We start from the raw sequence: 27,712 nt of genomic DNA, 5'->3' as shown, positions 1-27,712 counted from the left end.
TAAAATTTCACCTCACAACGTAGCCTATGACGCTCTCAGGGTCCAGACGTGTGACTGTGCAAAATTTTGTTGCTGTAGCTGCGACGCTTCCAACACTTTTCCTTTCACTTTTTCCCCATTATGTAGATAGGGGCAAAATTGTTTGGTGAATTGGAACGCGCGGGGTTAAAATTTCACCTCACAAAGTAGCCTATGACGCTCTCAGGGTCCAGACGTGTGACTGTGCAAAATTTTGTTTCTGTAGCTGCGACGCCTCCAACACTTTTTCTTTCACTTTTTTCCCCATTATGTAGATAGTGGCAAAATTGTTTGGTGAATTGGAACGCGCGGGGTTAAAATTTCGCCTCACAATATAGCTTATGACGCTCTTGGGGTCCAGACGTGTGACACTGCAAAATTTTGTGGCTGTAGCTGCGACGGTGCAGATGCCAATCCCGGACATACACACACACACACATTCAGCTTTATATAGTAGACTAGCTGTACTACCCGGCTTCGCCCGGGTTAATAACTGCAGTTAGCAAAATAGAATGTGTTAAAGGGACTCTGTCACCTGAATTTGGAGGGAACAATCTTCAGCCATAGGGGCGGGGTTTTCGGGTGTTTGATTCACCCTTTCCTTACCAGCTGGCTGCATGCTGGCTGCAATATTGGATTGAAATTCATTCTCTGTCCTCCATAGTACACGCCTGCGCAAGGCAAGATTGGGGCCTTAAATGGCAATGGGGCCTGAGGTTCCCCAGCCCTGGAGTAGAAGCACCTTTTGAGGTAGTACAGCCATGGGTCTTCTTGGGAATGATGCAACAAGTGTTTCACACCTGCATTTGGGGATCCTCTGCCATTCTTCCTTGCAGATCCTCTCCAGTTCTGTCATGTTGGATGGTAAACATTGGTGGACAGCCATTTTCAGGTCTCTCCAGGGATGCTCAATTGGGTTTAGGTCAGGGCGCTGGCGGGACCAATCAAGAATGGTGACAGAGTTGTTCTGAAGCCACTCCTTTGTTATTTTAGCTGCGTTCTTAGGGTCATTGTCTTGTTGGAAGGTGAACCATCGGCCTAGTCTGAGGTTCAGAGCACTCTGGAAGAGGTTTTCATCCAGGATATCTCTGTACTTGGCTGCATGCATGTTTCCAGAATGCTGTAGATAAGCCCCTGATGACGGTGAGCTTACCTCACCATCGATTTTTGGGGTGACAGGTTCCCTTTAATATATGCTCTTTTGAATCAAAATACCAAAGACTAGTCCCCCAAGTACGTGGAGAGATGGAGGGGTGAGTTGGGAGTTGATATATAGGAGGCAGAGTGGAGGAAGGTGTTTGGTGGTAAAAATGTAATTATTTTTTATTTACTGCACAATGGTATAAAATTCTGTGACACACCCATGGTGTCAATATGATCACTGCACCCTAGACCAATTCGTTGAGAGGTGTAGTTTGTAAAATGGGGACATTTACAAGGGGTTCTGCTGTGCTGGCATCTCAAGGGCTCATCCAGTGGGTCATGGCACCAACAATCCATAATAGTAAAATCTGCATTATAATATGGCGCTCCTTCTCTTCGGAGTTTTACACTGTGCCTGAAAAGTATTTCCAGTGTGACATGGCACCCTCAAACCATTCCAGCAAAACCTGAACTCCAATGTGGCGCCTATTCCCTGCTTAGCTAAGGCTTTTTGTTTCAGGCACAATCCGGCAGTTTTTGAAAAAAACGGATCAGTTTTTTTCTTACGCCGGATCCATTTTTTTCCCCAGAGAGTTGTATTAGCGCCGGATTGTGCCTGAAGGACATGCGTTTCATCCGTTTTGTGCCGGATCCGTCCCTTCAGGCTTTTTTTGGGCGGCACGGTGGCGCAGTGGTTAGCACAACAGCCTTGCAGCGCTGGGGTCCTGGGTTCTAATTCCACCCAGGACAACATCTGCAAAGAGTTTGTATGTTCTCTCCGTGTTTGCGTGGGTTTCCTCCGGGCACTCCGGTTTCCTCCCACATTCCAAAGACATACTGATAGGGATTCTAGATTGTGAGCCCCATTGGGGACAGTGATGATAATGTGTGCAAAACTGTGAAGCGCTGCGGAATATGTTAGCGCTATATAAAAATAAAGATTATTATTATTATTATTATTTTGCCGGACACAAAAAACGTTCACTGCAACGTTTCTCTGTGCGGCGAAAAAGCCTGAAGGGACGTTTCCGGCAATAAACACATGGAACGGATGTGTGAATGAACGTTTCCGGCTACCGAATCCGTTTTTTACACATTGAGCATGCCCAGAAGCTTTGTTTTTGATTCTGGCATGGGAAAATCTCTCTCTCTCTAAAAAGTAACATTTTCACGTTTTGATGCTTTACTTGACATTGAGAGGTCCTATGAATTTTGAGGTAGACATTTATTCCCACTCAGTTGCTTTTTCTCCATTGTATGTGGTGCCATCTACTGGCTAAATATATACAGTATTTACGGTATATTTTAATTTTAAAAATATCTTTATATTTTTACATTTATTCTCATTCTACTGTTTACCCCAAAAGAACTGCACTTACCAGACCCTAAGCAGTAGAGTTGGCAAGTGAATGGGCCCTCACACACAAATCTGTGTCGCGGTCAGGTCTCCCTGCCCTCCACAGCAGTCAGCGGAGTGATACTGAGACCCGATCTGTGTGCGAGCTGCCGTATGCAGTTGGCACAGTGAGGTACCTGACAAACGACAAGCTCTGTGCCGCTCCACCATGCCAGCTGTAATTGTTTAGGGTTTGGTGGGGCAACTTTTTTGGGGGGGGTATCTACTTTCTTTAATTAACCCCTCTGTGACCTTAGAGTACTATCCCGTCGAGGTGCCCTGGGCTTATCTGACCCTGGACGGGATAGTACGTCATAGCCGATCGGCCGCGCTCACGGGGGGAGCGCGGCCGATCGCGGCCGGGTGTCAGCTGCTTATCGCAGCTGACATACGGCACTATGTGCCAGGAGCGGTCACGGACCGCCCCCGGCACATTAACCCCTGGCACACCGCGATCAAAGATGATCGCGATGTGCCGGCGGTGCAGGGAAGCACCGCGCAGGGAGGGGGCTCCCTGCGGGCTTCCCTGAGCCCCCCGCAGCAACGCGATGTGATCGCGTTGCTGCGAGGGTCTCCTCACCTCCCTCCCTGCTCGAGCCCCGGATCCAAGATGGCCGCGGATCCGGGTCCTGCAGGGAGGGAGGTGGCTTCACAGAGCCTGCTCAGAGCAGGCACTGTGAAGGCTGCAGCACTGCATGTCAGATCAGTGATCTGACAGAGTGCTGTGCAAACTGTCAGATCACTGATCTGTGATGTCCCCCCCTGGGACAAAGTAAAAAAGTAAAAAAAATTTTTTCCAAATATGTAAAAAAAATAAAAAAAAAATATTCCAAAATAATGAAAAAAAAAAAATATATATTATTCCCATAAATACATTTCTTCATCTAAATAAAAAAAAAAAACCAATAAAAGTACACATATTTAGTATCGCCGCGTCCGTAACGACCCGACCTATAAAACTGTCCCACTAGTTAACCCCTTCAGTAAACACCGTAAGAAAAAAAAAAAAAACGAGGCAAAAAACAACGCTTTATTATCATACCGCCGAACAAAAAGTGGAATAACACGCGATCAAAAGGACAGATATAAATAACCATGGTACCGCTGAAAGCGTCATATTGTCCCGCAAAAAAAGAGCCGCCATACAGCATCAGCAAAAAAATAAAAAAGTTATAGTCCTGAGAATAAAGCGATGCAAAAATAATTATTTTTTCTGTAAAATAGTTTTTATCGTATAAAAGCACCAAACCATAAAAAAATGATATAAATGAGGTATCGCTGTAATCGTACTGACCCGAAGAATAAAACTGATTTATCAATTTTACCAAACGCGGAACGGTATAAACGCCTCCCCCAATAGAAATTCATGAATAGCTGGCTTTTGGTCATTCTTCCTCACAAAAATCGGAATAAAAAGCGATAAAAAAATGTCACGTGCCCAAAAATGTTTTCAATAAAAACGTCAACTCGTCCCGCAAAAAACAAGACCTCACATGACTCTGTGGACCAAAATATGGAAAAATTATAGCTCTCAAAATGTGGTATTGCAAAAAATATTTTTTGCAATAAAAAGGGTCTTTCAGTGTGTGACGGCTGCCAATCATAAAAATCCGCTAAAAAACTCCCTATAAAAGTAAATCAAACCCCCCTTCATCACCCCCTTAGTTAGGGAAAAATAAAAAAAAAAATGTATTTATTTCCATTTTCCCATTAGGGCTAGGGTTAGGGCTAGGGTTAGGGCTAGGGTTAGGGCTAGGGCTAGGGTTAGGGCTAGGGTAAGGGTTAGGGCTAGGGTTAGGGCTAGGGTTAGGGTTAGGGCTAGGGTTAGGGCTAGGGTTAGGGCTAGGGTTAGGGCTAGGGTTAGGGCTAGGGTTAGAGTTAGGATTGGGGCTACAGTTAGGGTTGGGGCTAAAGTTAGGGTTAGGGTTTAGATTACATTTACAGTTGGGAATAGGGTTGGGATTAGGGTTAGGGGTGTGTCAGGGTTAGAGGTGTGGTTAGGGTTACCGTTGGAATTAGGGTTAGGGGTGTGTTTAGATTAGGGTTTCAGTTATAATTGGGGGTTTCCACTGTTTCGGCACATCAGGGGCTCTCCAAACACGACATGGCGTCCGATCTCAATTCCAGCCAATTCTGCGTTGAAAAAGTAAAACAGTGCTCCTTCCCTTCCGAGCTCTCCTGTGTGCCCAAACAGGGGTTTACCCCAACATATGGGGTATCAGCGTACTCAGGACAAATTGGACAACAACTTTTGTGGACCAATTTCTCCTGTTACCCTTGGGAAAACACAAAACTGGGGGCTAAAAAATAATTTTTGTGGGAAAACAAAAAGATTTTTTATTTTCACGGCTCTGCGTTATAAACTGTAGTGAAACACTTGGGGGTTCAAAGTTCTCACAACACATCTAGATAAGTTCATTGAGGGGTCTAGTTTCCAATATGGGGTCACTTGTGGGGGGTTTCTACTGTTTAGGTACATTAGGGGCTCTGCAAACGCAATGTGACGCCTGCAGACCATTCCATCTAAGTCTGCATTCCAAATGGCGCTCCTTCCCTTCCGAACCCTCCCATGCGCCCAAACGGTGGTTCCCCCCCACATATGGGGTATCAGCGTACTCAGGACAAATTGGACAACAACTTTTGGGGTCCAATTTCTCCTGTTACCCTAGGGAAAATACAAAACTGGGGGCTAAAAAATAATTTTTGTGGGAAAAAAATTTAGTTTTATTTTTATGGCTCTGCATTATAAACTTCTGTGAAGCCCTTGGTGGGTCAAAGTGCTCACCACACATCTAGATAAGTTCCTTAGGGGGTCTACTTTCCAAAATGGTGTCACTTGTGGGGGGTTTCAATGTTTAGGCACATCAGTGGCTCTCCAAACGCAACATGGCGTCCCATCTCAATTCCTGTCAATTTTGCATTGAAAAGTCAAACGGCGCTCCTTCCCTTCCGAGCTCTCCCATGCGCCCAAACAGTGGTTTACTGCCACATATGGGGTATCAGCGTACTCGGGACAAATTGGACAACAACTTTTGAGGTCCAATTTCTTCTCTTACCCTTGGAAAAATAAAAAATTGGGGGCAAAAATATAATTTTTGTGAAAAAATATGATTTTTTATTTTTACGGTTCTGCATTATAAACTTCTGTGAAGCACTTGGTGGGTCAAAGTGCTCACCACACCTCTAGATAAGTTCCTTAGGGGGTCTACTTTCCAAAATGGTGTCACTTGTGGGGGGTTTCTACTGTTTAGGTACATTAGGGGCTCTGCAAACGCAATGTGACGCCTGCAGACCATTCCATCTAAGTCTGCATTCCAAATGGCGCTCCTTCCCTTCCGAACCCTCCCATGCGCCCAAACGGTGGTTCCCCCCCACATATGGGGTATCAGCGTACTCAGGACAAATTGGACAACAACTTTTTGGGTCCAATTTCTCCTGTTACCCTTGGTAAAATAAAACAAATTGGAGCTGAAGTAAATTTTTTGTGTAAAAAAGTTAAATGTTCATTTTTATTTAAACATTCCAAAAATTCCTATTAAACACCTGAAGGGTTAATAAACTTCTTGAATGTGGTTTTGAGCACCTTGAGGGGTGCAGTTTTTAGAATGGTGTCACACTTGGGCATTTTCTATCATATAGACCCCTCAAAATGACTTCAAATGAGACGTGGTCCCTAAAAAAAAATGGTGTTGTAAAAATGAGAAATTGCTGGTCAACTTTTAACCCTTATAACTCCCTAACAAAAAAAAAAATTGGTTCCAAAATTATGCTGATGTAAAGGAGACATGTGGGAAATGTTACTTATTAAGTATTTTGTGTGACATATCTCTGTGATTTAATTGCATAAAAATTCAAAGTTTGAAAATTGCGAAATTTTCAAAATTTTCGCCAAATTTCCGTTTTTTTCACAAATAAACGCAGGTACTATCAAAGAAATTTTACCACTATCATGAAGTACAATATGTCACGAGAAAACAATGTCAGAATCACCAGGATCCGTTGAAGCGTTTCGGAGTTATAACCTCATAAAGGGACAGTGGTCAGAATTGTAAAAATTGGCCTGGTCATTAACGTGCAAACCACCCTTGGGGGTAAAGGGGTTAAGGATCTGGTTGTTTTCAACTTCTTTAGTTGCCTGGACACTTCCTGATTGAACCGCAACTAGGGCTTATTTTTGGAGTAGGGCTTATATTCCCAGCCGATTACAAAAAGTCGAAAAATTACTAGGGCTGATTTCCGGGGTAGAGCTTATTTTCAGAGGATCAGGGTATCAACAAAAAAATGTCCCTTTAACTTATTACCAAAGTGTGATGGATAAACACTTCACTATAGAGTATGTAACCACAAACTAGGAATAGAACTTAAATTTGAGAAAACGAGAAGTGAATTACATTTTTTTTTATTTCACTACTCTTTTTCTGGGATTCTGAGTTTTTGGTTATATAGATTAAAGTAGAGGGTATGCACGTACGAGCCCACCATATACCAAAGTACAATCTTATTACCAGGTACATAGGGCCCCATGGCATGATATGCGCCCACTGGGCTTATTAGGGTTAGCAATTTTATGCCAGCTAGAAAGGCACAAGTATTTCTTGGCATAAAGTATCCAGAATATCTGTTGTCCTTTGAGGTTCCATTTCTGCTTGCTGGATATCAGACACGATATGGATACAAATGTGTTAAGATAAAGCAGACCTCCCAAATAATGAAAAATGCACATTGTATGTAGTTCGATTGTTAGTCCAGCTGAAAAAAAAACCCCACATGTTCATCAAGTTCAAAGGAGGAACAGAAGATGATAAAGGGAACGGAGTTTAGGTTCATCCATGACGCATGATCCAGGCTGCCCTAAGAGCAAGTTTTTCCCTCTTGATCCCAAATGTTGATTAACAGGATCAACATTCAGATCAAGAAGTTTACAACTTTTCCATAAGTATTTATGCAAATTTTTAAATTTTTTTTAAAATGCATCTAAACCTTTTTGCAAACCACCGACTGTTGTGTGTGATGGCGGCTGAAAAGCACCAAGTTCTCTGGCTGTGACCAGCTCCTGAGGTCGGGTGTATACCACCGACTGCTTTGACTGTGACTATTTTCTGAAGTCAGTTGTAAACCACCAACTGTTCTGGCTATGACAATCTCTTGAGATGGTCACAGCCAGAACAGTCTGTGCTTTACAGCTGACCTCAAGAGGTCAGCTGTAGACAACAGACTGCTCTGGCTTTAACCAGCCCCTGAGGTCTGCTGTAGACCACAGAGTGCTCTGGATGTGACCAGCCCCTGAGGTCTGCTGTAGACCACAGACTGCTCTGTCTGTGACCAGCTCCTGAGGTCTGCTGTAGACCACAGACTGCTCTGTCTGTGACCAGCTCCTGAGGTCTGCTGTAGACCACAGACTGCTCTGGCTGTGACCAGCTCCTGAGGTCTGCTGTAGACAACAGACTGCTCTGGCTGTGACCAGCTCCTGAGATCAGCATTAAACCACAGACTATTCTGGCTGTGAACAGCTCCTGAGGTTGGCTGTAGACCACAGACTGCTCTGGATGTGACCAGCTCCTGAGGTCTTCTGTAGACCACAGACTGCTCTGGATGTGACTAGCTTCTGCGTTTGGCTGTAAACCACCGACTGCTCTGGCTGTGACCATGTCCTGAGGTCAGATGTTGCACAGATTTCTGGTTCTCATGGTAAGAAAGTCTCCTGTGGAGAATGAACCTATTTTTCTACAGGCAGAGAGAATAGAATTCCTAAATGTTTTTTAAAACAGTAAAAAAATAATTATCTGCCAACTAAAAAAAAAAAAATCAAAAAAAAAAATCAAGGGATTGACATTGACAAGAACATTATTTTGCTAGCTTCTGGGAACCTTCTGGTCACTTAGCTGCCATTTTACGCTACACGGGACATCAGGTGGAGTTAAATCTTTGGTGTGGAGGGCTTGGCTAAATTCCACAGAGGCCGGACAAACAGAAAAGCAAAAATAAAATATTAAAACCTTCCCATGTCTTCCACATTGCTGCACAGGGCGCTGACGGCAAGCTATTCCTCATCCTTCACATGACTGCAAGTGTGAAAAGGTTTCCACTAAATCCGGTGAGAGCAGCTTGTTAATCAGAGACAGCATGTACGATATAACAAGAGCCCATGATCTGACAGATTTTAGCAACAGATTACTGACATTTTAAATGTTCTTTGAATGAAATCGCTAGCATTAACACCTCCGCGCTAATCGATTGATGTCAGCAGGATTCTGCAGGCCGTGCTGCAGGCTTGGGTACTTCATACCAGCAATCAATTATAGATTTCAGAACAAAAAAATTATGTATAGATCAGACTTTGTCAAATGTAAAATAATATGTGCTCTGACATTCCCGGAGAGAGTCCATTCGGACATTAAAAATTGTATATCACTGAAAGAGATTTCCCACAAAATATATTTATCCTCTATTTGCCTTATAGGGGATAAATGTCTGATCACTAAGGGTCTCAACACCAGGACGCTGACAGCCCCATGACACCATCATTCCTAGCTGCAGTTGCTATTAAATGGAGTTACATGGCCAAACATGAACACCACTGCCCCATTCATTGTCTGTGAGCCTGCCACGGATCAGCCACTTATTTACTGTCCATGCACCAGATGATACAAACTGGCTTGTGATGAGGTAACCCAGCCCACCAATGACAACAGCGACGCAAAATTTCAACCAGGAGGCAGGTCATTGATTTTTCATAGGATGGAGGAGGGTCTTTAGCAGGCGGAGAAGACTCTACTACCCACAGCCCCACCGTTGTGCACATAAAGGTGCAATGTATCAGTATTATAGCACCATTATGAGCATGCCTTTAATTTACATTGCTAAATCGTGCTGACAGGTTACCTTTAAGGCATCATTCACACATTCATTTTTCACTTACATGTTCAATGGACAGAACACGTACCCATTATTATCCATGCTGGTATTCCGAGCAAAAAAAAAAAAGCACAGAAAAATGTCCATTTTTTTACTGGCAGCCCAAATAAAAGGTGCCTATACAAGTCTATTGGTCTGTGAAACACACACAGTTGGCATCTGTACGTCATCTGTCCGCGTCAGTGTTGTGTCAGTGTTGAACATTGCAAAGAATTGAAGAATCTTTGTAATTTATTTATCCATATGTGAAAATCACCCATGACACGCTGACCAAACACCCATGACACACGGGCCCAAACACCCATGACACACGGGCCCAAACACCCATGACACGCTGACCCAAACACCCATGACACGCTGACCCAAACACCCATGACACGCTGACCCAACACCCATGACACGCTGACCCAACACCCATGACACGCTGACCCAACACCCATGACACGCTGACCCAACACCCATGACACGCTGACCCAACACCCATGACACGCTGACCCAACACCCATGACACGCTGACCCAACACCCATGACACGCTGACCCAACACCCATGACACGCTGACCAAACACCCATGACAGCAAATCCAATAGAAGATAAGTACTCCAGCTCCGATAAAAAAGTGAAGTCTTTATTAATCCAAAATGGTTAAAACATGATCCTTACAGTTAGGCATGAGTAAGACCGATCCAGGTCGAAACGCATTGCCATAAATTATTACAAACACCTATTTGGTCCACCGACTGTAAGGATTATGTTTTAACCATTTTGGATTAATAAAGACTTCCCTTTTTTATCGGAGCTGGAGTACTTATCTTCTATTGGATTTGCTGCTGCTGGACGTTCAGGTCAGGACGAACTCCTGCGCTCCGTACCTGCTGGTCTGGTTGGTGAGCTGGCTGAGGCTTTTTAAGCCGTTTTTCTATATATGTGTTCAAACACCCATGACACACTGGCCCAAACACCCATGACACACTGGCCCAAATACCCATGACACGCTGACCAAACACCCATGACACGCTGACCAAACACCCATGACACGCTGACCAAACACCCATGACACGCTGGGTGAAACACCCATGACACACGGGCCCAAACACCCATGACAAAGGGGCCCAAACACCTATGACACACGGGCCCAAACACCCATGACAAAGGGGCCCAAACACCCATGACACGCTGGCCCAAACACCCATGACACACTGACCAAACACCCATGACACACTGACCAAACACCCATGACACACTGACCAAACACCCATGACAAACTGGCTCAAACACCCATGACACGCTAACCAAACACCCATGACACACGGGCCCAAACACCCATGACACACGGGCCCGAACACCCATGACACACGGGCCCAAACACCCACGACACGCTGACCAAACACCCACGACACGCTGGGCCAAACACCCATGACACAAGGATCCAAGACATTGGGGTATAATTTTTTTGCGCACTTGAAAAACACGTTTGAATGAGGCCTAAAACAATTTTACTGTCTAGAGTAAAAATGATTAATATTACATAACACAGTTATTGGCAGAATCTGACGTTATTGGATTTTATCCCTGTAGTAACATTTAAGGTACAGTGTGAGATTTATTTATTTATTTATTTTTTTAAGTATGTAGTCAGAATTGACCAAGAATGATTAAATAATCAAGAGTAACCCCTTTATGCAGCAAAGATACTTTTTTTTTTTTTACTGATTGTGAATTTTGAAAGACTGGACTGTGGTGAAACTAATGTAACCTATTTCTTTGTTAAGTCTTGAGTTTACCTGCCTTATTCATAAGTGGTCATAGTAAGGTCCTTTCAAGTCTGTTTTGTTCAATCTCCGCGTGTCAGATATTCTTTGCTTCCCTGAACAATCAGGGTGTATTAAAATAACCGTACACTGATAATGCCACCAACATGACAAATTGCAGGCCAGGAGTCAGATACCAGAGGACTCAAGAGCCAGGCCCATTTGCAAGTAAATGATATTGTGTGGAGCTGGCATGCCCAGTGCATGACAAACTGAAGCAATTTCAGCGGTGTCGCAGGATCCTGGTTAGATTCCTCTGATGGTAGCTTGGGTTAGTCTAGTGAATTGTGCAGACTCCCAAGATTTGAATCACTGGGGGCTTGAAAGGTCTGCATTTGACAAGCCACAAATAATTACCGCACACTCTTTCTATTGTACTCCATTATTTTGCACCTCTTATCTGTAGGCTTTGGGCACTTGTGAACAAGCAGGGTCTCTTCTGTTTTGACCACAGCAGCAACAAAACATTGCTCTTTTCCTGATATCATAAATAAAAGGCGGCCGGGCAGACAGAATTATTTTATCAGGTGTACAGGAGTTCACTCTCTACTTGAACAAAAGAGTAAGATGCAAGATCTAAAAATTAAACCCGGTGGATTTTCAAGACGGGAAAAAATTAAAAGGGCGAGTTCATGGCCTCTTCTAGTCCTAAACTAAATCCCTGGAATTACTGCAAAAACTCATTTGAAAAATGGTGCGCAAAACTTTTCCGATTCATGCAATCATCTGAAATATTCACTGTGAACACTTCTAATTTTAACTAGAAGTATGAAAAAAAATTTGTCAAAATATATCCAAGGTTTCTAGCGAACCCCATCCTCACGTGTAATTCTCATAGAACTTTTACTAATAAAAGACTAAGGCCGGGATCACACATGCGAGAAATACGTCCGAGTCTTGCATGGTAATACCCGGCATTGTCGCCGTCACTCAGGAGCGGAGCATTGGCTCCATGTATTGCTATGCGGCCGAAGCTCCGCTCCTGAGTGACGGCGGCAATGTCGGGTATTACCATGCGAGACTCGGACGTACTTCTCACATGTGTGATCCCGGCCTAAGTGTTACTACTTCCTGACCCGCTCATCAAGTCTGGGGGTTTGCTAAACTTCCCATGTTGTGAACTTACATTCTTTTTTTGTAACCTATGATAGACGGCCATCCGATCCACATCAGTCTACTGACATTAGATCGGGTCCACATGGGATGGACATTTTCCAAGGCGACCTTGAAAATAACCCACAACATAATTTGGATATTACATGTAGAATTCTTCAAAGATTTCACACACTCATCTCCCACCTTTTTCAGTTTTTATAATGAAAGTTGAGAAATCCAAAGTGAAAATCCACAAGAAAAGTGTATGTGGCAGTAGATCCATAGGAGGATCAGCCCCACTGTCACGTGATGGCGCTAATCCTCTGCATTTCCATCAGGCATGAGTAGCATCAATGCATGAAGATATATTTCTGTTGCGTGTGCCATGGTTGTGGAAACTATTCACATGCATGGGATGCGGAAACTCATCAGATGCTGTGCTGAAATCCAAGTCAGACTTGACATATGTGAACAGGGTCAAAGAGCTATAGCATGCAGTTTAAATAGTCATTAATGCCCATTTTTATCTGTGCACTTTTTAAAACTTGTGCCCAAGAGGCATCCTGCAATATTATGAAGATTATGTGACCTGTATCCTGTATTTTTTATCAGTTTTCCACTCAGTAGGCGCAGTCTCTAATTTTCAGTTCTCTCTGAGCTGGTGGGTAGAGAATAGCTCATATATACAGTCCAGGATTGCCAATACGGCATCGTAGGCATCGGCCTACAGGCCCCACATCCTTTAGGGGCCCCACGCAACAGATGAAAAACAATACTGATGTAATATTGAAGGAAATTGACAATCTGTGTGCTGGCCCAGCCAGATGACATTGGAGGCCAGCTAGATCAATGGAGAACAGTACAGCAAGTGGAAGTGAAATGAAGCCTCAGCCATCGTCAGGTACATTTGAGAATTCACAAGAAGTAGAGGAAGGGCATCTGTGTTACCAGGCGTGGCAACCGACTGGCCAGAACGGGGAGTGGCAGTGGAGGAGAAGTAATTGGACACAAATTCATCACAGACTATAGATCATAACAGAGCATTCATGAGTGGAAGCTATGGGCGCACGGACGAGTATATATAGGCCTACTCTCGAGGTGGATATTAATCAAACTTCATTATAACCAAGAAAAGATCATTAGCTTACATTTTATTAAACACAACAAAAATTAATAAATATTAAAATTGCTGATAGTAAATTTAAAACGCATTAGGAATGATTTGCTGGGAGGTGGCCTAAGATTTCAACTGTCTAGGGTCCTCCACAGGCTTTAAGCAAGCATAGATTATACAGAAATACTCAGCTGTGTGGCTGTGAATCAAGCACTGAAGGAAAAACAGAAAAAAGTATTTAGAAGGTGACATGTAAGGAAATTTAAAAACTCAAATTATCTAAAATAGTCAATTATTTGGGTGCTTTTCTGCTATACGAATTAGTAGAACAAAAAGAAGCACAAACAGTCCAGAGCTAACAAAAACATGAGGATAAATAAGTATAAATTTTTATATTTAAAAAATCCCCTCAACTCTTCAAACATCAAATGTATTACTAGAAAAATTGTGTATGTATATTATATATATATAATCCATGGACTTCAATGTGTTCTGTAACCAGACACCTCACGGAGCTGGCAGTCTGTTTTGTTTTTACCAAGATGGATATCGGTTTTATTTTGTTTTCAGAATTGATAGCGAGTTCAGGAGAAGGGGGTGAAGAAAAATGGGCTCATAAGTGAAGCAAGAAACAGATTTTTCAGATAAGACATATTACTAAAGTTTCCTTTATTCATCAATACTACTGATTTATGCTAAACTTGTGTAACTGACAGGGACCATTTAAAGGGAATTTGTCACCAGTTTTTGCCACTCAATTTGAGAACAACATGATGTAGGGAGAGAGACCCCGATTCCAGCAATGTATAATTTTCTAGGTTGCCTGCTTTAATTTTGATATAATCACTGTTTTATCAGCAGGAAATTATTACTGTAGTATAGTCAGTACAGTTCCATCCCGCAAAAAGAAGGTACATCATTATAAACCTCACACAGCAGTACCAGAAACAATACCTGTATATTCTGTTGCTAGCAGGTGACAGCAGGGCTGCCACTAGAAATTTCGGGGCCCCATACTGGCAAAATTTTCAGGGCCCCTTTGAGACTCCGCCCAGGCTCTACCCCAGCACCGCCTCCACTCCTCAAACTGTCCACAGTCCCACCGCTCTCTCTTGGAAAAACTCCACTTCTCACCTATCACACATTAACAGTTCCCATCACCAGATCACACATATAACCAGCAGCTATTGCTTTGGCCAAAAGATTTTTTAAGCCACCACCATAACACGGTAGACACTTTTGGCCGGGCCTTACTCTGCTGTAACCTACTAAATATTTGTTAAAATATGCAATACAATTTAGGTATATTTTTATTTATTTTTCTATTTTTAAAATGACCAATAATATCACATACAAGGAACAAATACAACACCATGACCAGACCACATATTACCACCACAAAGTGACCGAATAATATCACATACAAGGAACAAATACCACCGCACCATGACCAGACCACATATTACCACCACAAAGTGACCGAATAATATCACATACAAGGAACAAATACCACCGCACCATGACCAGACCACATATTACCACCACATAGTGACTGAATACAATACTGATCAGTAATAAAAAAACACAATAATAATATCACCATCAGTGCCATTATACACAGGAGATGTGTACTTAGTATTCAGTGTCTGTGTACAGGTTACACAGTGATCACCGGTGACATTATACACAGGACCTCTGTATATAGTATACAGTGAATAGTGTCAGTGTATAGGTAACACACTGACTCACCAGTGATGTCTCTAGGTGAAGTCCTTCATCTTTCATCCAGCACAGACCGTCATCACTTAATCCAGCCAGGACTTGTCTCTGCAGCCAGGAAATAACACAGTTATCTCGAGCTCTGCTTGCAGAACACATTACTTAATTTTTTCCAACTTCTACATTACACATGAAGAAAAAAAAGGCGACAGTGTCACTCTACACAGTAACAGGACTGCCCCCCCATTTAACCCCTTAGTGACAGAGCCAATTTGGTACTTAATGACCAGGCCAATTTTTGCAATTCTGACCACTGTCACTTTATGAGGTTATAACTCTGGAACGCTTCAACGGATCCCGCTGATTCTGAGATTGTTTTTTCGTGACATATTGTACTTCATGTTAGTGGTAACATTTCTTCGATATTACTTGCGATTATTTATGAAAAAAACGGAAATATGGCGAAAATTTTTAAAATTTTGCAGTTTTCAAACTTTGTATTTTTATGCCCTTAAATCAGAGAGATATGTCATAAAAAATAGTTAATAAATAACATTTCCCACATGTCTACTTTACATCAGCACAATTTTGGAAACAAAATTTTTTTTTGTTAGGGAGTTATAAGGGTTAAAAGTTGACCAGCAATTTCTCATTTTTACAACACCATTTTTTTTTAGGGACCACATCACATTTGAAGTCATTTTGAGGGGTCTATATGATAGAAAATAATGAAGTGTGACACCATTCTAAAAACTACACCCCTCAAGGTTCTCAAAACCACATTCAAGAAGTTTATTAACCCTTTACGTGCTTCACAAGAACTGAAACAATGTGGAAGGAAAAAATGAACATTTAACTTTTTTTTGCAAACATCTTAATTCAGAACCATTTTTTTTATTTTCACAAGTGTAAAAACAGAAATGTAACCATAAAATTTGTTATGCAATTTCTCCTGAATACGCCAATACCCCATATGTGGGGGTAAACCACTGTTAGGGCGCACCGCAGAACTTAGAAGTGAAGGAGCGCCGTTTGACTTTTTCAATGCAGAATTGGCTGGAATTGAGATCGGACGCCATGTCACGTTTAGAGAGCCCCTGATGTGCCTAAACAGTGGAAACTCCCCACAAGTGACACCATTTTGGAAACTAGACCCCTTAAGGAACTTATCTAGATGTGTGGTGAGCACTTTGAACCCCCAAGTGCTTCACAGAAGTTTATAACGTAGAGCCGTGAAAATAAAAAATCGCTTTGGTTTACACAAAAATGATCTTTTTGCCCACAAATTCTTATTTTCACAAGGGTAACAGGAGAAATTAGACCACAAAAGTTGTTGTGCAATTTCTCCTGAGTACGCTGATACCCAATATGTGGGGGTAAACAACTGTTAGGGCGCACCGCAGAGCTTGGAAGAGAAGGAGTGCCGTTTTACTTTTTCAATGTAGAATTGGCTGGAATTGAGATTGGACGCCATGTCGCGTTTGGAGAGCCCCTGATGTGCCTAAACAGTGGAAACCCCCCACAAGTGACACCATTTTGGAAACTAGACCCCTTAAGGAACTTATCTAGATGTGTGGCGAGCACTTTGAACCCCCATGTGCTTCACAGAAGTTTATAACGTAGAGCCGTGAAAAAAAAAAATTGCATTTTTTCTACAAAAATGATCTTTTTGCCCACAAATTTTTATTTTCACAAGGGTAACAGGAGAAATTAGACCACAAAAGTTGTTGTGCAATTTCTCCTGAGTACGTCGATACCCAATATGTGGGGGTAAACCACTGTTTGGGCGCACCGCAGAGCTTGGAAGAGAAAGAGTGCCGTTTTACTTTTTCAATGTAGAATTGGCTGGAATTGAGATCGGACGCCATGTCGCGTTTGGAGAGCCCCTGATGTGCCTAAACAGTAGAAATCCCCCACAAGTGACCCCATTTTGGAAACTAGACCCCCCATGGAACTTATCTAGATGTGTGGTGAGAACCTTGAATGCCCAAGTGCTTCACAGAAGTTTATAATGCAGAGCCGTGAAAATAAAAAATATTTTTTTTTTCCACAAAAAAGATTTTTTAGCCACCAAATTTTTATTTTCACAAGGGTAACAAGAGAAACTGGACCCCAAAAGTTGTTGTCCAATTTGTCCTGAGTATGCTGGTACCCCATATGTGGGGGTAAACCACTGTTTGGGCGCACGGCAGAGCTCGGAAGGAAGGAGCGCCGTTTTGGAATGCAGACTTTGATAGAATGGTCTGCGGGTATTATGTTGCGTTTGCAGAGCCCCTGATGTACATAACAAGTAGAAACCCTCCACAAGTGACCCCATTTTGGAAACTAGACCCCCCAAGGAACTTATCTAGATGTGTGGTGAGAACTTTGAATGCCCAAGTGCTTCACAGAAGTTTAGAATGCAGAGTCGTGAAAATAAAAAATATTTTTTTTTCCACAAAAAAGATATTGTAGCCCCCAAGTTATTATTTTCACAAGGGTAACAGGAGAAATTGGACTGCAATAGTTGTTGTCCAATTTATCCCGAGTACGCTGATGCGCCATATGTGGCGGTAAACCACTGTTTGGGCGCACGGCAGAGCTCGGAAGGGAAGGAGCGCCTTTTTGGAATGCAGACTTTGATAGAATGGTCTGTGGGCATTATGTTGCGATTGCAGAGCCCCTGATGTACCTAAACTGTAGTAACCCCCCACAAGTGACCCCATTTTGGAAACTAGACCCCCCAAGGAACTTATCTAGATGTGTGGTGAGAACTTTGAATGCCCAAGTGCTTCACAGAAGTTTAGAATGCAGAGTCGTGAAAATAAAAAATATTTTTTTTTCACAAAAAAGATTTTGTAGCCCCCAAGTTTTTATTTTCACAAGGGTAACAAGAGAAATTGGACCCCAGAAGTTGTTGTCCAATTTATCCCGAGTACGCTGATGCCCCATATGTGGGGGTAACCCACTGTTTGGGCGCACGGCAGAGCTCAGAAGGGAGGGAGCACCATTTGACTTTTTGAGCGCAAAATTGGCTGTCGTGTTTGGAGACCCCCTGATGTACCTAAACAGTGGAAACCCCCCAATTCTAGCTCCAACCCTAACCCCAACACACCCCTAACCCTAATCCCAACCTCATCCATAATCCTAATCACTAACCCTAACCATAATCACAACCCTTACCCCAAGTCAACCCTAACCATAACCCTAATCAAAACCCTAAATCCAACACACCCCTAATCCTAATCTCAACCCTAACCTCAAACCTAACCCTAATCCCAATACACCCCTAATCACAACCCTAACCTTAACCCTAATCCCAAACCTAACCCTAATCCCAAGCGTAACCCTAATGCCAACCCTAACCCTAATACGAACCCTAATCCAAACCCTAACCCTAATCCCAGCTCTAACCCTAACTTTAGCCCCAACCCTAGCCCTAACTTTAGCCCCAACCCTAACCCTAGCCCTAGGGCTACTTTCACACTTGCGTTGTTTGGCATTCCGTCGCAATCCGTCGTTTTGGACAAGAAACGGATCCTGCAAATGTGCCCGCAGGATGCGTTTTTTGCCCATAGACTTGCATTGCCGACGGATCGTGACGGATGGCCACACGTCGCGTCCGTCGTGCACTGGATCAGTTGTGTTTTGGCGGAGCGTCGGCACAAAAAAACGTTCAATGAAACGTTTTTTTGTACGTCGCATCCGCCATTTCTGACCGCGCATGCGTGGCCGTAACTCCGCCCCCTCCTCCCCAGGACATAGATTGGGCAGCGGATGTGTTGAAAAACTACAGCTGCTGCCCACGTTGTGCACAATTTTCACAACGTGCGTCGGTATGTCGGGCCGACGCATTGCGACGGCCCCGTACCGACGTAAGCGTGAAAGAAGCCTAACCCTAAGTTTAGCCCCAACCCTAACCCTAAATTTAGCCCCAACCCTAACCCTAAATTTAGCCCCAACCCTAGCCCTACCCCTAACCTAACCCTACCCCTAACCTAACCCTACCCCTAACCTAACCCTAACCTAACCCTACCCCTAACCTAACCCTACCCCTAACCTAACCCTAACCTAACCCTACCCCTAACCTAACCCTACCCCTAACCTAACCCTACCCCTAACCCTACCCCTACCCCTAACCCTACCCCTAACCCTACCCCTAACCTAACCCTAACCCTAACCTAACCCTACCCCTAACCCTACCCCTAACCTACCCCTAACCCTACCCTTAACCTAACCCTACCCCTAACCCTAACCTAACCCTACCCCTAACCCTACCCCTAACCCTACCCCTAATTTTAGCCCCAACTGCTGTTCTCCTGCCGGCCGGCAGATGGAGACAGATGGCGGGCGCACTGGGCATGCGTCCGCCATGTTCTGCTGCCGGCGGCCAGGAGGAGCAGCAAGAGGATCCAGGGACCTAGGTGAGTATTGTAGGGTCCCCGAATCCCCCTATTTCTCTGTCCTCTGATGTGCGATCACATCAGAGGACAGAGAATTACACTTTACTTTTTTTTTTTTTTTTTGCGGTCGCCGGTAAACAGTTAATTACCGGCGATCGCAAAACAGGGGTCGGTAATACCGACCCCGATCGTGCTCTTTGGGGTCTCGGCTACCCCCGGCAGCCGAGACCCCAAAGATTCTCCCGGTGCCGGCCGGCGGGCGCACTGCGCATGCGCCCGCCATTTTGAAGATGGCGGCGCCCACCGGGAGACACGAGGAGCATCGGGGGAGCTAGGTGAGTATTGGGGGGCCACCTGGGACCCCTTTTCTCTGTCCTCCGATGTGCGATCACATCGGAGGACAGAGAAATTAAAAAGAGATCGCTTTTTTTTTTTTGCGATCGCCGGTAAACGGTTAATTACCGGCGATCGCAAATGTGGGGTGGGTTAAAAACCCCCCGAATCATGTTCTCTGGGGTCTCGGCTACCCTCGGCAGCCGAGACCCCGGAGAAAATCGGCCTCTGGGGGGCGCTATGGACTTTTTCCACAGCGCCGTTAATTAACGGCGCTGTGGTTTAAGTACCCTTAGCGGCCGCCGTTAAAAGGCGTATCGGCGGTCGCTAAGGGGTTAAAACAGTGTCCTCAAAAAAATAAATAAATACATCACTGCAGTAATAATATCCCTTAATTAGCCCCTATGGTAATAATAATATCCCCCACCCTGGCCCTGTGTGTTTCATTCCTGGCTTCAGCCATATGTTCACCCATCCTGCCCTCATGAGTATCCATCCTGCCCCATCTGTCTCCATCCTGTCCCATGATCCTGCACGATCTGTCTCCAACCCTGCTCTATCTGTCTCCAATCATGCCCCCATGTCTTTCATCCTGCACCGTGTCTCCAATCATACCGTATATCTCCATTCTGCCCCCTATGGCTCCAATAATGCCCCCAGTGTCTCCAGTCATGCCCTGTATCTCCATTCTGCCCCTCGTGTCCAGCATTCTGCCCCTCGTGTCCAGCATTCTGCCCCTCGTGTCCAGCATTCTGCCCCTCGTGTCCAGCATTCTGCCCCTCGTGTCCAGCATTCTGCCCCTCGTGTCCAGCATCTCTGCCCCTCGTGTCCAGCATCTCTGCCCCTCGTGTCCAGCATCTCTGCCCCTCGTGTCCAGCATCTCTGCCCCTCGTGTCCAACATCTCTGCCCCTCGTGTCCAGCATCTCTGCCCCAGCGTGTCCAGCATCTCTGCCCCAGCGTGTCCAGCATCTCTGCCCCAGCGTGTCCAGCATCTCTGCCCCAGCGTGTCCAGCATCTCTGCCCCAGCGTGTCCAGCATCTCTGCCCCAGCGTGTCCAGCATCTCTGCCCCAGCGTGTCCAGCATTCTGCCCCGGGGCCCCCTGGATCGCCGCTCTCAAAAAACAAAACAAAAAAACAACATGAGTTCTTCCCTGGCCACGCTCCTGCGGCGGGCGAAGCTCACTCCCTTCACGTAGGTGAAGCACACACTCGCTGGCGGCTGACAACTGGCCCCATACGCCAGTCATGGCTGTAATGCCCTCATGGCGGCCCTGGCTGACAATACTGATGGACAATAATAAATTTATGAAATCTTGATTGTGGCAAAGTGCAACCGTACAGAAGGAGATATAGTTCCATATATCATGGGTTAATCAATCCAGAAAAATACTGATGGATTCCTATAATGAGGGGATCCAGATATAGCAAGGTATATATCATACTGTCAATGAAGGTGCATCAATAGTAAACTCACAGAGATGTCAATCAGTGGGGTGGGCAGGGTTATTATAGACCTGAGCTGGTAGATCTCTAGCAGATAAAACAGTGATTTTATAAAAAAAAATAAGGACAAGCAGCCCAGTAAGATATACATCTCTGCAATCAGGGTCTTTGCCCTCAGATGGGGTAGATAAACCTGGTGACAGATTCCCTTTAAAGCCAGAAAAGATTGAAAATATATAGAAGCTATAGAAAAGCAGTAAGCTACATTTACCTGTCAAAATGATCGAGTATTTAGATCATTACTATGTAATAGATGAGAAAAGTATGTAATAATAACATTATATTTTCAAGTGGAAAACTCTCTTAGCCTGCAGAGCAGCCAGATAATAGAGTTTGGCCTCCTCTCTACATACCACGTTTACAGTACTATGCAATAATAGACTGAGTACATCTCTCACAAGGGATAATGAAATCCCATGATTGTCTAATGTATTATATAGGTATGAACTGAGTGTCCACAGCTCTCCCTGGCTCCTGAATGTCTCTAGAAAATCAATGGAATATACAGAGACATTCAGGAGCTAGGGAGAGCTGTGGACATTCAGTTCATACAATAGAAAATCAATGGAATATACATTGTATGAACTGAATGTCCACAGCTCTCCCTAGCTTCTGAATGTCTCTGTACATTGCATTGATTTTCTATGGTATGCTGTGCTTATGCCATCACTCTGTATCCACAATGTATTACACTGCCCCTGTGTTTGCACACATACCCGAGTGCTCAGTCTCACTCCCCCCCCCCTTTATGACCTTTTGTTTAACTCTGAACATGTGTTCTGGCCACACATCCCCACATCCACTCACAGCTGAGTGCTCTTAGTAGCACATATATTCAGAGCCATGCGTCTGATCCAGACGCAGTCTGATTCAGGCATTTTTCAAATTCCATCTTCCAAATTACAGATTTCTAATTACATTACTCTGAATTAGACTTGAATTGGACTGGAATTTGACTGTAAGGTAACGGAATATCAAACCACTACAATGTTTTGGTTTCTTATCACTTTCACCCCCATACGACTATTTTTCCCTACCTCCTGTAATCCCACCTAGTAAAGACCTAGTAATTTTCCCCTCCATCCTCCCCAGCCATCTCACCTTCTGCTCACAACTGTTCCACCACATACAATCCTTTTTTTGCCAGACACACACGGCCGCATCATGTCCTATCCTGCTCTCACTTTCTAAAGCTCTGTCTGCTACTCCACATTGCTGGTGACGTATCTCCAAATCCTGACCCTCCTCAACACATCCCCACTCTCATTTCTAACCCCCTGCCACGATGCTCTACACGTTTTCCCAACCATGATCACCTCATACCCATTCATCCAGCCCCCACTCCCCCTACCTGGTGCACTATAGAATGCATGCTCCTTCTACAACAAACTGTTGTTTATCTGTGACCTCTTCATCACCAACAAACTCTCCTTCCTGGGTCACCCCCTCTGACTCAGCCTCTCCAGCTGCACTTTCTTATGGTGGATTCCATTTTTCCCACACCCCTTGCCCCAGCAACAAACGCGGTGGAGGAGTTGGCTTGCTCCTGTCCGACACCTGCTCCTTTACGCCAATTCCACTACCACCCTCCGCTACTCTTCCCTCGTTTGAGGTGCACGCCATTCGCATCTATTCCCCTTTAACCTCCAGCTGGCTGTCATCTACTGCCCCCCTGGAACTAGCCATTTCCACCTTTCTCGACCGCTTCACCACCTGGCTACTTCACTTTCTCTCCAATGACATCCCCACTATCATCATTGGTGACTTCAGCATCCCCATTGACACTTCCACCCCAGCTGCATCTAACCTTTTATTACTCACTGCCTCCTTCAGCCTCACCCAATGGTCCTCTGCGGCCACTCACAAGATGGTCACACACTGGACCTCATCTTTACCAGCTTCTGTTCCCTTAGAAATCTCACTATCTCACCCCTCCTCCTGTCTGTCCTCAACCTACTGACTTTCCCTTCCCTCTCCTCTCCTAGTGCACAACCCCCACTCCACAAACTCACTCACCCTCGCAGAAATCTCAAACACCTCAATTTATAATCTCTCTCTGAGTCCCTTCTCCCTCTTACAGACATAGCTTCCCTTCATGACAGATGCTGCTGCCACTTTTTATAACACCACAACAACAGCAACACTCGTCTCGGCCGCCCCCCTCATGCATAGAAAAACTCGTACAAACAGGCAGCCCTGGCTGACCAGCCTAACTAAAGAATGGAGACAGGTTTCCAGGTTCGCTGAGCAGAGATGAAAGCGATCCCGCTCTGCCAACCACTTCATTGCATACAAGCAGTCCCCAGCCAGTCCAAGATCACTGCCGCAAAACAAACTTACTTCACATCTCTAATATTCTCCCTGTCTCACAACCCTAAACAGCTTTTCAACACTTTCAATTCTCTACTTTGTTCCCCAGCACCTCCTCCCTCTCCTCTCATTTCTGCTGAAGACTTTGCCTTTTTCTTTAAATAGAAGATTGATGCGATCAGAGAAATCTTTGGCCCGCAGCCCCCAATGCCCCTCTTAGCCGCTCAACTCTGTTGCTCCACAACCAGCTTCTCCACCATGACAGAAGATCAGCTCTCCACCTTCCTGTCAAGATCACATCTCACCACTTGCACGCTTGACCCGCTCCCGTCTCACCTCATCCCTAACCTCACCAGTCTTCATCCCAACCCTAAGGCTATATTCACACTTAGCGGTTTTTACCGCGGAACCGCCGCGATTTTGATGCTGCGGGTCCGCAGCAGTTTCCATAGCGTTTACAGTAACATGTAAACCCTATGGAAACCGCAAACCGCTGTGCACATGCTGCGGGAAAAACCGCGCGGGAACGCAGCGGTTTACAACCCGCAGCATGTCACTTCTTTGTGCAGAATCGCTGCGATTCTGCACCCATAGGAATACATTGAACCGCTTACTTCCCGCATGGGGCTGTGCCCACGTTGCGGGAAGTAAGCGGATAATGTGCGGGTGTTACCCGGGGTGGAGGAGAGGAGACTCTCCTCCAGGCCCTGGGAACCATATTTGGGGTTAAAAAATAAAAAATCTGGTTATACTCACCCTCTGATGTCCGGAGCTCCTGGGCGCTGCACGCGGCTGTCCGGTCAGAGTTGCTGTGCGACCAGGACCTGCGGTGACGTCGCGGTCACATGACCGTGACGTCACGAAGGGTCCTTCTCGCACAGCATCTCTGGAACCGGACCGCCGGGTGCAGCGCCGAGGGATCGGGACGTCAGAGGGTGAGTATAACCAATTTTTATTATTTTTAACATTACTATTGATGCTGCATATTGCTGCATATGCAGCATCAATAGTATAGGCGGAAACCCGCAGCGGAAAACGCGGAACAAACCGCGATAAATCTGCAGGGAGAACCGCAGTTGTTTTGCCCTGCAGATTTATCAAATCCGCTGCGGGAAAACCCGCAGAGGGACACCGCAAGGTGTGAACATAGCCTTACACCTCTTCAACCTCTCACTCACAATTGGTGCCTTCCCCTCATTCGTCAAGCATGCCTCGATCACACCCATCCTCAAAAAGCCCTCCCTCGACCCATCCACTGTGTCTAGCTATTGCCCGATATCTCTTCTCCCTTATGCCTCAAAACTACAAGATGGACAAACTGCTCCAGAACTGTCCTCCCACCTCTCCTCCTGCTCCCTCTTTGACTGGTTACAATCTGGCTTCCAACCCCATCACTCAACTGAAACCGCCCTAACTTAAGTCACCACTGACCTACTAACCGCAATGGGCAAGCGACACTACTCTCTTCTCCTGGACCTGTCTTCTGCCTTTGACACTGTGGACCACTTCCTCCTGCTGTAGATTCTCATCTCTTGGCATCACAGACTTGGCCCTGTCCTGGATCTTGTCATATCTAACAGACCGAACATTCAGTGTCTCCCTCTCCCACACCACCTCCTCACCTCGCCCCTTGTCTGTCAGTGTTCCTCAAGGCTCTGTTCTAGGACCCCTACTCTTCTCCATCTACACCTTCGGCTTGGGACAGCTCATAGAATCACACGGTTTGCAGTATTATCTCTACGCCGATGACACGCAGATCTACCTATCTGGACCTGACCTCACCTCCTTACTCATCAAAATCCCACAATATATGTCTGCTATATCAGCCTTTTCTGCTCGCTTTCTAAAACTGAACATGGACAAAACAGAATTCATCATCATTCCTCCATCTCACTCTACCCCTTCACCAGACCTATCCATTAATGTCAATGGCTGCTCACTTTCCCCAGTCCCACACGCCCGATGCCTCGGGGTGATCCGCGACTCTGCCCTCTCTTTCATGCCACATATGCAAGCCCTAGCCTCCTCCTGCCATCTCAAACTCAAAACTATTTCCCGTCTCCGCGCATTCCTTGACCATGAAACCACAAAAACACTGGTGTATGCCCTTATCTCATGCCTTGACTACTGCAACCTCCTACTCTCTGGCCTCCCCTCTAGCACCACTCCAATCCATCCTACACTCTGCTGCCCGACTACCTGTCTCCCCGCTATTCCCTAGCCTCTGCCCTATGCCAAGTGCTTCACTGGCTTCCTATCGTCCAGAGACCCAAGTTCAAAACTAAGCTATGACATACAAAGCCTTCCACACCCTGTCTCCTCCATACATCTGTGACATGGTCTCCCGCTACTTACCTACATGCAACCTTTGATCCTCACAACATCTCCGTCTCTACTCCCCTCTTCTTCCCACAACCACATCCAAGATTTCTCCCATACTTCCACCATACTCTGGAACTCTCTACCCCAACACATCAGACTCTCGCCTAACACGGAAGCCTTCAAAAAGAACATGAAGACTCACCTCTTCCGACAAGCCTACAGCCTGCAGTGATTCTCAGCCTACTGAACCGCAGCATTACCAGCTCTACCCTCTCCTAGTGTATCCTCACCCATCCCCTGTAAACTGTGAGCCCTCGCGGGCAGGGTCCTCTCTCCTTCTGTACCGGTTTGTGCCTGGTTTTTGCTCATGTTTATTGTATTTGCCTATTCTTGCCCCCTTTTCACATGTAAAGCACCATGGAATAAATGGTGCTATACAAAATGCATAATAATAGGTAATAAATAAGATCAATCAGCTCCATTTATATTAGGTGTTAAAATGGCTGCACATGTTCCGCCCAGACACACAACTTCTGCTCTTTCTGTATTCAGGTCCACAGAGGTGTGCAGGCTGAATACCCTTGGATTGCTCATTAGGAGACAAATGCAAGCTAAATAGATGACCAATGTGATTTGCAAAATGAATTCTTTTCTGTAGAGACAAGTGGGTCAAGGGTCAGTCCCCACTTTAATTCAAACTAACAAGAAGACATGTTAATGTTGGTGATTAAGCAAGTGGACTTGGGACAGCTATTGACACATTGTGATCTTCCACAGCTCCCTGGCTGACCTTGCTTTTGCTAAAGCTCTATGCGGACACCTTTTCAATGGCAGCTAATGAGTAGAGGCACCAGCTACATTAGCGATCAGCAATTTTGAGCATTCACAATGCTTTGTTTAATCTTCCATTAGTTTTTTCTCTTCCTTGCAGCTATTTTACTTGCTCTTGGCAGCAATTTGTTACACTCTTGAGCACGTCTTCTGCTCGTCAAGTTGACTTTAAAATAGTCCATTGTATAAAAAGGGAATTTAACCAAGTTCAAATGTACATGATAGAAACTGATCCACAGAATTGTACAGATGCAAATATCCAAAAACACATCTTTAAAAGGGGATGTCTGGTTGGAAAAATCTTTTTCAGATACCCACACTGGATCCATGGAAAGTGGGGGAACTTGGAAGGCAATAAAAAGTGACTATGAACAGAGCAGATAGCAGATGTGGAACTCCTCACATTCCGCTCATCACCATTTTAAGGCTGGGTTCACATTAGCGTTTCTGTGCGCTGCGTATGATCAGCATACGTCCTGCGTACATATCTTTACCATAGTGTACGCAGGGACATGTGTTTGCATGCAGATGCATGCGCATGCGTTTCGCAGTGTGCGGCGGTGTCCTGCGAAAGCAACATGGGCGTCAAATATTGCGCAATCGTCCGCATGCAGATGATTACGGATGAGTGAGTAAAAAAACGCATAACTGTCTATGGGAATGCATTGGTACACAAGGACATTCGATACGCATGCGTACTCCACACTAATAATGTCCAGGAAATTATGTCAACATCTACAAAATCACTGATGTATAAAAGGGGTTCTGGAGACAGGTAGTCCATTACGCTCAAGACTCTGGATGGAAGCACAAGACTCTG

At 44.9% G+C, this 27,712-nt stretch overlaps 1 protein-coding gene across 2 annotated transcripts in view; it reads right to left on the bottom strand.

The window, feature by feature from the left end:
• The window catches only part of SNX24 (sorting nexin 24), a 255,214-nt gene that overhangs the window by 153,313 nt on the left and 74,189 nt on the right, over window positions 1-27,712 (bottom strand). The window contains exon 2 of one of the 2 annotated variants that reach the window (XM_069753582.1): window positions 15,241-15,318. The exons of the other annotated variant lie outside the window; for it this stretch is intronic. Within the exon in view, the coding sequence (XP_069609683.1) occupies window positions 15,241-15,318 (78 nt within the window). The remainder of the gene's footprint in view (window positions 1-15,240; window positions 15,319-27,712) is intronic. 2 annotated transcript variants of the gene reach the window in all.

Source organism: Ranitomeya imitator, chromosome 1 (genome assembly GCF_032444005.1).
Source record: "Ranitomeya imitator isolate aRanImi1 chromosome 1, aRanImi1.pri, whole genome shotgun sequence".
NCBI classification, from domain to species: Eukaryota; Metazoa; Chordata; class Amphibia; order Anura; family Dendrobatidae; genus Ranitomeya; species Ranitomeya imitator.
This window is presented reverse-complemented; position numbering and strand designations above follow the sequence as displayed.